Genomic DNA, 15,864 nt, shown 5'->3' on the forward strand with positions numbered 1-15,864 from the left:
GTTATAATGCAATCCATAATATAACTTAAATTCGGCTATCACGTCACATTGGGTGAAGAACCTGCCTTCACGCATGGATTGTCAAAAAGTGTAGAAACGTGGTACATCTAGTATCTCCATTCAAACAGCATTTCATATGCGAGGTAGTTGTGCTGATAATGGAGTCATCGTCTATGACGTCATGTCGGTGTGTCGATACCGTTTTCCATTCTTTTTCATAAACCTTATGACCGTTCTCAATGAAGTTGAGCTAAAAATACATCTCAGTGTTTTTTTTTTTCCATCTTAGGAATTCTTGGCAAATTAACAAAGGATATGAATGGAAATAAGATGTTTTAAGTTAGGGTTTACTACAGTTCCTAAGGGAAAATGCGCAATAGATTACTTGTTGGGGGAGACAGTAACAATTATAAAACTAGATTATTGGAGAGAAAAGATTAATTAGAATTAACGAATTATTTTCAGCTAATAACAACGAATTTAATTTTCCGTTGCAACACACCAAACTTGAAAGAAAACGAATTTGAGGACTAGCAATAATGAAAAAAAATAGATATTGTATCCTCTAAATATTCGAGGATTTAGTTGACTTATTATTTATATGCACATGTTACGATTTCAAAGTCATTATATAAATTCAGGGAAGGCTACAAATTATGAAATTGATGATACATCCATAATAATTAAGACCGCACAGATTTACTCGTGAAATATCAAACTGGTAAAAATAATGCGAGTAATTTTTGGAAAAGAAAAGTGAATTTAAATCTCCTATTGACGAAAGAATACATTTTCTGTTACGACAAGGTAAGGTTTAAAGAAAATGTATTTAAGGGCTAACTATAAAAATTACTAATTTCATCTCTTACATACCTACTTTAGTTCACTTGTGTGCAAGTGATATATGTCCAGAAATTCATAATATAAACTCAGATAAGGCTTTCGATTATCAATGAAACCCATGGTGGATAATATAAGTTAAATGTACCCGTGGAGTAAGTGGGAAATTTAGATTGATTTACTGATTTGACATCAGAAAGGGGAAAGGGTGTCACATTGCTTACAAATATATTCTATTCTTCTGGACTAAATACCGTTTTTATGAGATATTTTTGAAAATAAAATACATATTTAGATTCAGTTGGCAAACAGTTTACATGTGTGTATGGCTAAGACAACAATAACAGGGGCTACTTTAGCGTGAGGTCTACCACTATACCGTGAGATCTACCTCCCGTTAGTACTATAGCGTGATGTCTACCATTGCCATACATTTATTTTAGCGATAAACACATAATTTGTACATATCCTAGGAATGACTTAGATCATTGCATTTCTAATTACATTCATATTAAAGGAAGAAAGGTGAAAATAAACATGTTGTTTCGTATTATCTGGTATATCTAAAAGTATTCTAACAAATTTCCTTTTTTTTTTCCAGAATGCCCCATTCGCTGCGTCTTTACACTCAAATCTTGCCCAGCCTTGTGATCCTCACAGTTCTGAGATCTTCGATTCTTGTTTCAGGTAGAACAGAAATTAGTTAACTTTTATACTCCCAGCGTTGATGTAATGTGTATCTGAAGTTAAGACTGGTATGGGATAGGATCACTTCTGCAATTACAAATAGTAATGAAATGCATTATATATTTATTTTTCCTCTTTGTGCCACAACAAAGAATAATGTAAATTTTCTCATACCTCATGTGTGACAAAATAGAAAATAAAAATATTTTCAAGATGCTCGCTGGCCGGGCGGAGGGCGAGGTGATGGCAGTTCGAAACATGCCGCCAGCGAGTTGGACCAAGGGCATGGATCATTAAAGTACATGCCAAAAACTCCTCTGCCAGGGCCACCGTGCTAACCTCCTGATAGAAAGAGTTCGCGATGCTAATTGTGTAGTGTGTCCTCAGACTGGCCGTGGTGATGACACCTAAAGCAGTGATAAAATGAAATGATAAATAGTAAGAAATTTCTACATTATGGTCACCTATCCCTCTCTGCTTAGGTATAGAGTTCTACCTGTGTCTCCCCTCCCACAAAAAAAAAAAAAAAAAATCTAAGAAATGCCTACATTATGATCAACCTCCCTGCTTAGGCCTGTGTTCTTCCTCCCACAGGCCAAAGCTGTAGTGGTACTGAGACGTTCGAAAAGGTGTCCCATGCCGAGCTGAAGGATGCCACCAGCTCTCCACTCCTCTCAAGCCCAGGGAACACAGTGACAGCCGAATGCTTGGAAAGGTGAGTCAGTTGTGTGATGGCAGAGTCTCCGTATTTTACGGCCCACGGAAACATATACATTTTGAATTTGTCACTATTTTCTTGTCAGGTGCCTGGAATCATCATCGTGCAGGAGTCTGGTGGTTCACTATGGTGAGAGGGCGTGCACTAAGCTGTCACAGAACTCTTCAACAGAAGGTGTAACGTTGAACCACGTGGATGAACCTCAACATTACTTTGAGAAAGTCTGCATATCTGGTAGGTGGTCAATACTCTTGCAATTAGATTTGGTACACAGACACAAAGTGTATTTTTCCACATCCGCACGCGGATGAACCTCAACATTACTTTGAGAAAGTCTGCATATTTGGTAGGTGGTCAATATTCTTGCAATTAGATTTGGTACACACGAACATTCACGGACATAAACTGTATTTTTTCATATCTGAAGGATTTGAAAAAATACAGTTGTCTGTGCAAATGCATAAACTTCTGGAACTACACAAGAATTTGATATGAAGTATGATAGATGGAAAATAAGAGACAGGACCCCATGAATGTAGCTCCTTTCTTGAATACAACGAAAAGGGAAACACCCAGTTGATTCAGTTGATCTTCGCGAGCTTCCCCTACCTTGAGATTAGGACGTTAGGTCCTCTATAAGTCCCTTACAGAGGACTCTGTAGCGTGGGCTTTAATTAATCGTACCCTTGGCCCAACTCGCTAGCGGCAGGATTTGCACTGCCGTCACCTCGACTTCCGTCGCAGGTAGCGACGCTCTAACCCTCTCAGCCAGTTAGGTTGCTATAGACTCACGGAGTCCTGTCTCTTACTCTCGTATCCATGTATAGTTCCAACTTGGGATAAATATACATGTACGCATACAAGGCATGTAACACGATCTTCATTAACTGATTTGCTTGTCTATTGCAGTCCCTACTTGTGGCAAGATGTGGACGCTTGAGCGTGTGGTGGGCTATGAAGTTGAGGGTTTTGATGACATTGTGATGACCAAGGTGCCATCACGAATCAAATGTGCTGAATTGTGCATCAGAGAGCGTGGCATGAACTGTCGCAGTGCCGAGTATCATGAAAAGTAGGTCATCATGAAGATTTGTTGGTGACTACATAGTTGATATAGCTTTGTATCTTTCTGACTCATAGGATCTATTTTTGTTCATTTTTTCCTTTAATCTTGAAACCCATTACGTTGATTACTCTGTTTTGTTTCATTATTTTTTATCTGGCTGCATCCGAACTCGTTATATCAATAGAAAGGTCTGACATGGTTTGCCACTGTAATCCGTCATGTCATCGTGATAATCATCATCATTATTATGCTTACTGTCATCATCACTCAAGCACCTGTCAATGTCACTTTTATATTCATTTCTATGTGGTTGTAGCTGTCTCATTTCACGTGGTATATCTACAGGGATCAAGTCTGTCTCATGAGCAGGCACGACCGGAGGACTCAGCCACTTAATTTCCGGCCAACTTCTAAAGACGTTCACTATCTTGAAAATCAGTGTGCTGATGGTAAGCGCCCTCAAACAGCTTCAGTTTTCCATTCTTCCCCTTTTATCAACCATCTCCTATTATGGGAAAAAGTGTCAGGTTTTCATCTTGTTAGTAAAACAGTTTTATGATTTTATTTCCAAAATTCAATTACATATATTACCTGCAGAGATGGAGTGCTGTGTATCCATACATTGTATTACCTAGCAAAAACCACGCACTGCTCTTTCAGTCACATACTACTAGAATAAATCGGAATCTGTTTTCTGTTTGTATAAGGTACATTATCTAATTAAAAACCATGTCTGAGTGCAATGGACACTGACTTCTTCTTTCAACAGTGTCATCAGACAGCCAGTGTGACTACGAAGCAAAGATAGACCGGGACATTGGGCATGGAGATGTTCAGATCACGGTTCAGAGCCAAGAAGAAGTTAGTTCCCTAATATTGTTTTATGATTATCATTGAGGATTTTGTGTGTGTGTGTGTTTGTTTGTTTGTTTTTGCTTTTCCTCCCCTACCGACTCAGAAACGTATGTCAGACAATATAATCAATTACAAATCCTAGAGAACTCGTACCCTAGTCATGAAGACTAACTTCCTACATCTCCCATCTACCCCCAAAAGAAGTGAACGTCGCTTATTCCTATGACTGGTCCGTTGGTGAGTGTCAGCAATGTAATTCTACATGTATTGGAATGATGTTGATGGCTGTCCAAGAACTATAACATCACCTAAAAAACGACGCCATAAAACGACGGTACAGGAAACAACCACAAACTTACCCTTACCAAAACACCAGTCACCAAAGGACAACAACACCAAGATCGGCCTTAAAGACATTGCCATTCAGTGACTCGAGATGGCCAAGACTGTCAGAATTATCCTCGAGAATCAGGCCATGAATGTAAAACTCGCGTCCAAAACAACACTATCCAGCAGCAGATGAAACGCATCCACTGCCAGCGACTCGAGATAGAGACGACCGAACTTGCGCTACTTTTAGGTACGCGTGTAACGGATCTGAACTCACGGTTTGAAAGTGATTTGTCCTCTCCCAGTGGGAGGGTGAGATATACAGACCCTGTAAACCTCACATACTGTAATAGTTTCCTCCATGAGGATAATCGTCAAAGGGAAAATTTAAATTTCTACCCTCCAAGACGTCTTTCGACCAGAAAGACGTCTTGTTGGTTAGAATTTGAAAATTTCCTTTTGACGTTTGCTGAACAACCTGATGCACTGACAAAATTATGTTATAAGAGAAGAAGAGAATGTTTAGTGCAAACTTGACAACGCCTTAGTCGCTGTTGTCCTCCATAACTTTACACCGTGTTTACTGGTGCAAGACGCACCTCCACATAAGACACAACTATTTTACAAGAACATTTTGAAAAAAAAAAACAGATATTGTTATGTAATGGAAAAAGTATTGTCTCTCCATAAATTTATTGAAACTTATTAAAATGGGTTCTATAGAGGAAAACGAACGGTTTTGTTTGGCGATAATGACGTAGATATAGTTGTGTTTGTGGCGATTCCGAAGTCAATACTGATTGGGCCTGCCTTCTTTATAAAACGACGGCGATACTCTCATTATAATTTGCCTCGTATGTGTATCAGGACAAGGGTATCGCCGTTAATGTGAAACCGTCGTTGCTCAGTGAACTACTCTTCAACACAAATCACTCCAGTCCCCCCCCCCATTAGCCACATACCACCGACCGACCGTACTGCATTCCCTCCTTATACAGGGCTAAATCCTTTGTATGTATTTAAGTGTCATCACTATGCAACCTGCACAGAAGCGAACTACGATGATCACTATTACAGATGGTCTGTTGAGGAATGTGCACAAGATCTGTAACCTTACATGATATCATATTACACCTGTCTTCGCTGTAATGGTGGCCCCCTGGGTCTTATTCTCCCTTTCAGTGTCAGAAGGCATGTGATGAGGAGGAAACCTTCCAGTGTCGATCCTTCTCCTGGATGTCCCAGAGACGCACCTGCATCCTCTCTGGGGACGATCTCTTGACAGTTGGCTCATCCAGTCTCAAAGAGTCAAGAGGTGTCACTTACTACCAAAGGGCGCCGTGTCTGAACCGTGAGTTTGGCTTCATATTCCTTTGGAAGTGCTTAACTAACCACATAGAGGCGATAGCTAATCCTTGGAAAATACTTCTCATTATGCTTTAACCAATCATGTACATGGATCTTTATGATAATTCTCATTTTCATTTTTTCTGTGTCTATATAAGTTCTACAAATGCTAAAGACTTGAAAGAAGGTTTATAATGTCTTTTTATGAACACAAAACAAGTTTGTTTTTTATCACCGTAGTGGACCTGGAGTGTCGTGTGGATGCCATGGTCATTCAGTTGAAGACCATGCAGCCATTCCAGGGACGTATCTTCGCCCAGAACTTCCCGACCAAATGTGAAACCCAGGGCAAGAATCTGACCGACACACAACTTACCATCAAGGTATAATATTGCTTGCTTTGTACTGGATCGTAAGTGTATAAACAGGGTTGTAACTACTGTGGAAATAGATAACACTGCTGATTTTGAGTGCACCAGTTGTTGGAGACCATACTCACAGCTATTTGTGTTTATGAAGTACACAGATCCTGACTGTGGGATGGTGGATGAGGGCAATGGCGTCTTCAGCAACGTTGTCGTGGTGCAACATCATCCAGTCATTCAACGCCATGGCGACAAGGCTATCAAGCTTCTCTGCCTCTTCCAAACCGCCAACAAGACCATCACAGATAGTTTCGAGTTAGCCATTGAGTAAGTACCCTTGTATAGTTTATGGACTCGGAGGGCTGTTACATAGTTGAGTAAGATTGCCTGGCACTAACAAAGAGTGCATAATCATAGCAAAGGGATCAGTTGAAGTAGCTCAAACTTCTCTATGAGATCCTGCCTTGCCTTTGTCTTGATAAAATCGTCCAGTACTAACGAGATTATTGTTTCAAATCTGTATCATTGTTGTGAAGCGTTAAAAGTAGATCGTTTTGGGGGTTTGTTTATTGGTATGTCTACAAATTACGGCATAAACATGCACATGACATCCTTTGGTAGAAAAAGGAATTAAAATTAGGCAAAAATAGGACCTGTGGCATGAAACTTCCTGGCCACCTACAAGAGAATCTTAGAAACTACATAATCGTGGCTTCTTGACTATTACAGTGGTACAGGGAAGTTTAACCAAAAGGTGAGAGAGAAGGGAGAAGGGAATCTTAAGATATTCCAATTTGTAAATTGTATGTAGCTACTAATTCCCACAGTTAATTATATCATTACATCTTTAAATTTTCATTCCAAGTAATTCTGTCTCTGGTGCTGTCGCAACTGATATTGTCAACGCCACTGCCCCGTCTCCTCGTTTGCGTCTACGGATCGTGGACCGTCTGGGCCGCGATGTCCAGGGAGCTCGTCTTGGAGAAGAACTCTTCCTTCGTCTGGAGATCGATGACAACAGTAAGGACACCCGTGTTTTTTTCTGTAAAACATGAGAGTCCAGGTGACAAGGAACAGATGCAAAGCACAACACAAAGCGCTCACCTATGCAGAAGACCTGACAATAAAAACAACATAACTACAGAATAGCATCCAGAGCATCTAGACTTACTAACACCAACTAGATCAGTAACTTAGAATAAATGGAATGGAGGCCTCCTATCAGAAATCAACAGTAACGTAGCTCACTGCAGACTCCCATGAATCAAAGAAACAGCTAGTAGTGAAGTTGAACGGCCAAACCCTTCCATTGAAAAAAAAAAAAATAAAAAAAAAAAATAATAATAATCTTGAGTCTCGCTTTTGATACTCAAACTACTTTCATCCCACGATGTAGGGACAATAATATGAATAAATAAACAAGTAGATAAATACCTGTAAACTGGTAAATCTAGTTTACCTATCTACCAAAGGCTTAATAGGGAGGTAGGCAAGTTAAAGGCACGTATCCACTCCTACCCATTCCACTCCCATCCACTCCCCTTTCCTCCCTCTCATCTTAGCTCCTCGTGGATGAGGGGTCATCACGGGTTTTGGTCAATAGAAGGGAACTCTGATCACAGTCTACAAACAATTATAAAAAACCTCATTTAACTACACTTCCACAACATGGTTCTCAACGATCACGAAAACATAGACACTACAAACTATAATATATAAAACAGAAAATCAGGATGCACCAAAATCACCTCAATAGAACATTTGTGTATATCCACCAAAATCCTCCCCGTAGAACACATACACACGCACTGCACTACACAACTCGCCCACACAAAAGCTCATTCGCTCTCGGATCGCATAATTTATCGTTTCATGCAATCTGTGCATGAAACTACGCTGCAGCATTAGACTTTGTCCTCGGGATATCTCTCCAGAGTTGATCAATTCTGTTTCCATTAACTCGTTCTCAAAATTGTTTATTGTTATCATAGTCTAGCCAACCACGTAGGGCAATCCCGTGGCATAGAAGATTCTAGTATGCTATCAATCCTGTAATTTAGGTAAAACATAAATTGGAATTCGTCAGTGTATATTCCCTTTTCACGAGAAAATACTAGAGAACAACGATCATCCACTTGCTAAATCTAAGCTGTTGAGCCCATTATCTTTATCCTTATTCTAATTGTGTTTATAGATGTATAAACTTTTATCCCACCATCGAAAAAGAAGACACTAACGTCGAAAGTTCTGTATATTTCGATCACTAACTGTGATCCTCTTCAGCAGATGAAAAGGATTACTGTTAGTGATCGAAATATACAGAACTTTCGACGTTAGTCTTCTTTTTCGATGGTGGGATAAAAGTTTAATTTACCAATGTGCTACATTACTGTTATTGATGTATATTCGACCTGTAGGTATTTATGGTATCCTTGCACGAAACCTCGTGGCCAGAAGCGGGGACAACAGAGACTCCATCGTTCTTTTGGATGAGAGGGGATGTCCGAAAGATCCTCTGGTCTTCCCTTCGTTGAGCCCTCTGCCCAACTCCAAGAGCTTGCAGGGCAAGTTTGAGGCCTTCAAGTTCTCAGAGGACACTGTGGTCAGGTTCCAGGTCAATGTACAGTTTTGCTTCGAGCAATGCAAACCGGTGAGCGAGATTTCTGCAGCGTTTCTATCCCAATCTCTTACCTCTAATTTGATATTCTTTATCTGCTATCTGTACTCACTCTTCTTTTGTCTAGTCTGTTTTCTCTCTATCTTCTTCTCTCTCTCTTTATATCTCTCTTTATCTCTCGCTCTCTTTATCTTTCTTTATCTCTCTCTCTCTCTCTCTCTCTTTATTTCTATTTCTCAGTTATATCTCCCCCCTCAGTTATATCCTCCCTCTCTCTCTACCTCTCTCTTCTGATCTCTTTCTCTCTCTCTCTCTCTCTTTATCTCTCTCTCCCTCCTTCTCTCTTTATCTCTCATTATTTCTCTATCTTTATCTCTTTATTTTTCTCTCTTTAACTCTCTCCCTCTCTTTATCTCTTTGTCTCTTTATCTCTATATCCCTCTTTTTATCTCTCTTTATCTCTCTTTATCTCCCTCTCTTTATCTCTCTCTCTCTCAAAGAATATCCTATCACCGAAACTTCGGTATGACATAAATAACATTAGGTAGATGACAAGGGGCACGCTCATGGTAGTCACAATACGGTGACGACTATTATGAATTATGTTCCTGTTAAGGGCAACAGGCGACTGCAGCTGCAGGGGCCGGACCCAAGCCTGAAGGCTGTCTCGATGGACCTTAAGGCAGCCTACACAGCCTTTGTGACGTGCGTAATTTATGACGACTGTCGAAAAGGACGCTCGTTTTTAGATAACTATACTCACAAACGTTGTCCTACACACGCAGCGTTAAAATGACGGTCGTCATTAAGGCGCCTGAGCGTTGCGCGTCATCCTGCTAATTTCAGAGAACCTACACACGGAGCGTCTTTGTGACGTGCGTGATTTATGACGACCGTCGAAAAAGACGCTCGTTTTTAGATAACTTTACTCGCAAACGTTGTCCTACACACGCAGCGTTAAAATGACGGTCGTCATTATGGCGCCTAGCGTTGCGCGTCATCCTGCTAATTTGACGCGCAACGCTCAGGCGCCATAATGACGACCGTCATTTTAACGCTGCGTGTGTAGGGCAACGTTTGCGAGTATAGTTATTGAAATTAGCAGGATGACGCGCAACGCTCAGGCGCCATAATGACGACCGTCATTTTAACGCTGCGTGTGTAGGACAACGTTTGCGAGTATAGTTATCTAAAAACGAGCGTCTTTTTCGACGGTCGTCATAAATGACGCACGTCACGAAGACGCTCCGTGTGTAGTCTGCCTTACCCCTTGAGACCCTAATTCACCTGCTCAGTTGCACAGAATTGTCTGTTTTTAATCTGAGGAAAGTTGATGAAAATACGTCACCGTGTATAAGATGTTAATGCCCCATTTTACATGACTTGTACAATCTTTATGGACAGGGCAGCACTGATTCTGATACTTCCTTCATAGGTACAATGTGGCCTCATCGAGTCCTATGGCAAAAAGCGGAAGCGAAGGACGCTGACCGTAGATCTGATGTCTGACATAGAAATCACCAGCGGCTCCAACCCACTGGAACACGCCACGATGGAGAATGACAGAATTGACCACGGCCTGAAAGACGTAGACACGATATATCACGACATACCACTGCAAAAGGAGATTATCGTGGACAGTAGCCACGTGAAACGCTTGCGTAATGGTCTACTAAAGGAGGAAGCAGGTAAGTGGGGGAAAGTCCAGATAATGTTCAAGATTTTTTTTTTTTTTTTTTTTTTTTGAGTCTGAAAAGATTGGAGGATTAACTCCAAGTATATTAGTTAACAGCAGATATGCAAATATCTATTTGTAATTATTAAAGTCGGTGATATCTTGAAAAATCCGAACCTATAAATTTGATTGATTTCAGGTAAATGTCCATGATTAGAAGATCAAATTCCAATTAAGCACAAAAGGCAGTAAAATCTTGAAGAAAGAAATTAGCTGTGATCAGACCAACATGGGGTATCAGTTGCACAAATTTTACGTAGTCAGGTCTCAGGAGATATTAATAACTCCCCTACAACTTAGTTATGCAACATTCTCTAATGATTGAAGGTTGAAACTAATCCCCACTAAATGAGAAGTGTTGATAGCATAACTTCTACTGCCTTTACCATAAAAAAAAAATAATTACTTCTTAGAATCCTATGGAAAAGGATAAGAATACCTCCCCCACACACATTTCGCCTCAATCTTTTCTCGCTGCCTTTCACCTTTTTCACAACTCTCATCCCTCGTCCTATATAATCGTTTCTAATTCATGAATCGCCCTGGAAACATTGTACATCCTCTATTCCCGCCATCCATTGATGCACAAAACCCATTCGTGGATCATCGAAGTCTCATTCTGCTTCAAACCTGCATCTTTATGAAGGGTTGCCATCTCATGTTGGCATCCCCGGCAAAAGAACGGGCCGACAAGACAGCTCGAGATACAGTATCGATCTCCTCCAATCCCTCTACCCCACTACCTGCAACAGACTACTGTCCTTCTTTCTAGTCCACGCTACATTTGTGACAAAAATGCTTAGAACACCCAACAAACCATTTGAAAACGATTAAACCTCTTGTTCTACTTTGATACATCACCATTCCCCCTATATACCCCCAACTTTCTATTTGCTAATGAGTTGTCGACGACAATACAAAACAATGACTTCATTGCAGTCATGCTAGTGCCACATGTGTGTCTTGGGAGTGAACTCTCATCTGGTTTAATACTTCGAAGTTCTTCAAATATTAAATTTGTTAGTCTAGTTAGAAGTGTTTTTGTGATCTGTGCATGCATGTAGTTTTTAACTGATGTGTTGTTGGGTGCTAGGGGTAGGATCTTGTCGGTATCTGAGTAGCTAAGGTGAGTTTTTCGTTGTACCACATGTAGGACTCCACCGAAGTCTACCAGTCAAAGTATCCTAAGATCACCCAGGGTCCACCCGTAGTTGCGACTTTGAGAAGCTTGTTTTTGGTCTTCAAAAGCTTGACATTATTTAGAAAAGACCCAGATAGAGGAACAGAGCTCAGTAGGCAGTAGACTTAAAGGTCGAGTTCGGACGTGTTCGGTGTTAATCAGTTACAAATGTGTCCTCATTGTTTTCCAGAAAACCTCCGCCTTGCGCAGCTCGTGTGTTTTTCCAGCGAAATCTTGATCGCCATTGTGGTTTCAACTGTCATTCTACAGGTTTGTAAATCAGGGGTTCTCAACCCTCTTCTCCATGTATCCTACACGTGTGTAATGCTGACCTTTAGCCTCATGGAAAAGACGTCTTTAACACTAAATAGAATCACCAGGAGTTCACTAAATTCCACTAGTAATTAGATTATGGTCCCAAATGTAAAACTCTGTGGTTCCATGGACCATATTTTTGCTTTAATAAACTCCCCTCCTGGGATTCGAACCCTTGCCTGAGCAACTTGCGTATTGTATCACAAAGGCCGTTCCGTTGCGCCGTGACGATTCCACTAAATATAGACTTAGATCAAATTTTAGCATCGTCGCGGCGCAATGCTATGGCCTTTGCCTTATAACAAACAAGCCGCTCAGGCAAGAATTCAAATCCCAATAGGAAAGTTTATTAATTCCATATGTCATAGTGACACACAAATCGTATGTATTGCTGTTCTTTAGCCTCCTGGAGAAGATCATTTCAACAATGAATAGAATCGGCAGGCATTTACTAAATGGCGATGAGTCTGTGGCCTCGATCGTAAAACTGTTGTTCCTTAGGGGTCCATGGACCATGTTTATGTATTGCTGTTCTCTTTTAGCCTCCTGGACCCCAATTTCTCTGTACCTTTTGTTCCCCCTTCCCCGTCCTCTCCTCTTCCTACTTCCCTTGAGTGCCCACTTAATCCTTCCTACATCCTTTCTTCCACACTTTCCTTTTCACTATTTCAGAAGTTATTTCTTTTGCTCCTGTCTCTCTTTTCCCTTTCTAGAACCCTCCTAACTTGATAATTTGTTTAAATCTTACTAACATGGCACTACACGTAGATCTCTTAATCCAACACTTGCCAACCGCCCAGGACATAAAACACCACAAATTCCCGAATTGGGTTTATGTCCCGGGCCCAAACGTCCGCGCAAGTGGCGGTTGGCGAGTGTTGGATTAAGAGACCTAAGTGTAGATGTATGACCGAAACTGTCTTTCTACCCCATCCAGATATGTATCATCCTTATTGCCATCATGTGTATATACGCAAGACGTCGAAGAAGATTGGAGACAGACCCTTCCTGTGTCTCTGGTGCCACTCTTACCCGGGGAGTCCGCAGTCCTTTCGTCATCTCAGAGGACAGCCTCAGCACACTCAAGACACTCAGAACGTCACTGAGGGACTGAAGCATTAAGGAGAGGTCACATGGCTGATGTACCTTTACCATGAAGAGATTTGGAGTGGTTTTGTATATAGGGTTTATTGTGGACAACGTGCAAGGTTGAAGGCACCAGTGTCAACAAAGACTGTTAGAATTATAATTATTGTTATTCAAGGCATTATTTTGAGAAGGTAAAATTGATGAAGTGTGTACGAGTGTTACACTATCGAGGATGAAACACCAACCTCACAAATTGAAAAAGATGTCTACAACATGCCATTTTCACGTCAACAGTGGTGTCGAACTCAACCCTGCTGGCATGTGAATCCTTCAATAGGGTCCTGAACCCCTAAATCAGTCATACATCGGATGTAAATGGAAATAAAACAAAAAATTTAATCACCAGTGTGTTTTATTTTTGTACTGCAGTTATTTATGAGTCTGGTGGGCGTGGAAAAAATTCATATTCCACAGTTTCTTTTACATTTATAAAAACATGCATACCTGGTGACAACACACATACAGCTACTATGGAAATTAGAATATATTAAAGGACTTAGATACAAGTTATCGGATTGGGTATAGGATTTCCCAAAAGACCAATGTATAAGGGCAGCAGTAAAGGACAAAGCTTACGCAGTCAATACCCCATACAGTTATTACATTATTCAGTTTGTTGAGGGTCTGGGAGAGAAATGAATAATAAAGTATTGTTGGGTCAAGTAGGTTCAATGTATTAGTGGGGGAGGGTATTACCTTGTTGAGGGGAGTACATTACAGATTTATTTATTTATATATTTTTGCTTCCTCCATCTGTTGGCTATGGCTTGGTGGAGGAAGCTCATCAATCAATTGAAGGTAGGATAGGCAATGTTTAGGGCACCTTTTCTGAGCTCTTCCACATGCGGGGGTATTCACACTGTCAGGAACGTAGGGGAAGTAATTTTGTTGGTTTATAGTTGGGCGCTTAGGAATCAGATAAACTCGCTTCTGGCCGCGGGAGGAGGAAACGGTGGCTGTCCCCGGCGGTGAAGTCCCGGTGCGGGAAGTGGCTGGAGATAACTTCCTCAGTTCCCGAGGCCGTCTGTCACGGCGGGGAAGATGGCAGGAGGTTCCTCCTTCGGTTCCCGAGGCCGTCTGTCCTTGGTGAACTCCCGGTATCCCTTTATATTCATTGGGATTACGTCATAACCCTCGCATTAAGTCCCTTGGGAGAAGCTTAGCACAGCTGGGGGCTGCAGGTGTCCAGGAGACCCTTTTTGTCCGATTCGGAGCGGTGGGTCGGACCACAAGGACCCGTTTGTCCGACCCGATGCGGCTAGGGCATGACCTCAGGGCAGCCGGTGACTGGCAAGTGTTCGGTCCCTGGGGACCTTCCGGATGCGCCGACGTAGATGCTGATGGGTTTGCGTCGCCGTCGAATGCAACTGCCTCACACACACACACGGGCGCGCGCGCGCGCCGCAGAACTTCTAATTCTTTGGTAGTCCACCTTAACAACTTTGGCCACCTACCAGACTGGGAGAAAACAGAGGTCTACCCAAGAAAGAAGGACAACTGAGGCAGCTTACATCAGTTTGCATCCATGTAACAACCACCGTGATGGATTTGTCAAGTTAGCGAGGATAGCAAGCCACTTGGTTCTTCGCGAGGCCGAGCGGAGGTGTGGGAGGAGCGACGGTGATCGGGGAGGAACGGGATAAGCTGGGAGTATTTAAGCTGTTATTTTATTTCTTTGTGTACACTCTGAAGAAGTCCTTCTAGGACGAAACGTCAGTAATAGAACTCCAACAATTTTGGGCGTTTACCTTACCACCCTTGCACTCACTCTCTCTTACGTACTTCAATATATATATATATATATATATATATATATATATATATATATATATATATATATATATATATATATGACCTGGAAGGAGAACACCGCCAACACCGTCAGGTCAGCCTCCTACAAGATGAATATGCTGCGTCGACTGAGTTCATTTGGGGCTCAGGCTGAAAATCTCAAGACCATCTACACTTCATTTTACCCAAGTTGATGTACGCATCACCCTCCTGGGCCTCCTCACTCACAATCACGCAGCAGCGACAGCTGGAGAAAGTGCAGAAAAGAGCCTGTCGCACAATCCTTGGCAAAGAATACACCACCTATCAGCACGCTCTCACCACACTAGGACTACCCACCCTTGCTGACCGCTATCTTCAGAGTCTGAGGTCGTTTGCGGTCACCCTAGTTAAACATCCTCGGCACCGGAACCTGCTACCTCCACAGGTACCACGACCACGGCTGCAGGTGCGGCACCATAATACCATCAAGCCGATCAGAGCACGCACCGACCGGTATAAGAAGAGCCCCATACCGACATTTGTGGACTTAATCAACAACAAGAATTAACATTGTTGTACTACACACCTATTCCTCAGCTTACTGTTTTTGTCTTGTTTTTTGAATGCTTGTAACATCTTTTCACTGTCATAGTTTTATATTGTTATAATCTTGTAGGATGTATATTTTCAGCAGTAATGCTGCTATACCCAATAAACCGATGATTATTATTATTATTACACACACACACACACACACACACACACACACACACACACACACACACACACACACACACACAGACACACACATGGGGTACTTATTCAAAATATGTGACCAATGATAAATTTTCTACTGTTAACTGTAACACATCATCTCCATTCTTCTT

The 15,864-nt window shown here is 41.5% G+C and overlaps 1 protein-coding gene across 1 annotated transcript in view; it reads left to right on the forward strand.

Annotated features, from left to right (window-relative positions):
• LOC143028105 (uncharacterized) overlaps positions 1-13,532 on the forward strand; it is a 14,823-nt gene extending 1,291 nt beyond the window's left edge. Inside the window, exons 2-15 of the mRNA XM_076189742.1 lie at positions 1,442-1,527; positions 2,122-2,242; positions 2,331-2,479; positions 3,155-3,317; positions 3,657-3,760; positions 4,081-4,172; positions 5,679-5,847; positions 6,084-6,226; positions 6,363-6,535; positions 7,074-7,228; positions 8,626-8,858; positions 10,261-10,513; positions 11,931-12,010; positions 12,993-13,532. Coding sequence (XP_076045857.1) covers positions 1,442-1,527; positions 2,122-2,242; positions 2,331-2,479; positions 3,155-3,317; positions 3,657-3,760; positions 4,081-4,172; positions 5,679-5,847; positions 6,084-6,226; positions 6,363-6,535; positions 7,074-7,228; positions 8,626-8,858; positions 10,261-10,513; positions 11,931-12,010; positions 12,993-13,169 — 2,098 coding nt within the window. The 3' untranslated portion in view covers positions 13,170-13,532. The remainder of the gene's footprint in view (positions 1-1,441; positions 1,528-2,121; positions 2,243-2,330; positions 2,480-3,154; positions 3,318-3,656; positions 3,761-4,080; positions 4,173-5,678; positions 5,848-6,083; positions 6,227-6,362; positions 6,536-7,073; positions 7,229-8,625; positions 8,859-10,260; positions 10,514-11,930; positions 12,011-12,992) is intronic.
• The last annotated feature ends 2,332 nt before the right edge of the window (positions 13,533-15,864 follow it).

This window comes from Oratosquilla oratoria, chromosome 9, assembly GCF_046742065.1.
Source record: "Oratosquilla oratoria isolate Oo_2021 chromosome 9, ASM4674206v1, whole genome shotgun sequence".
Taxonomy (NCBI): domain Eukaryota; kingdom Metazoa; phylum Arthropoda; class Malacostraca; order Stomatopoda; family Squillidae; genus Oratosquilla; species Oratosquilla oratoria.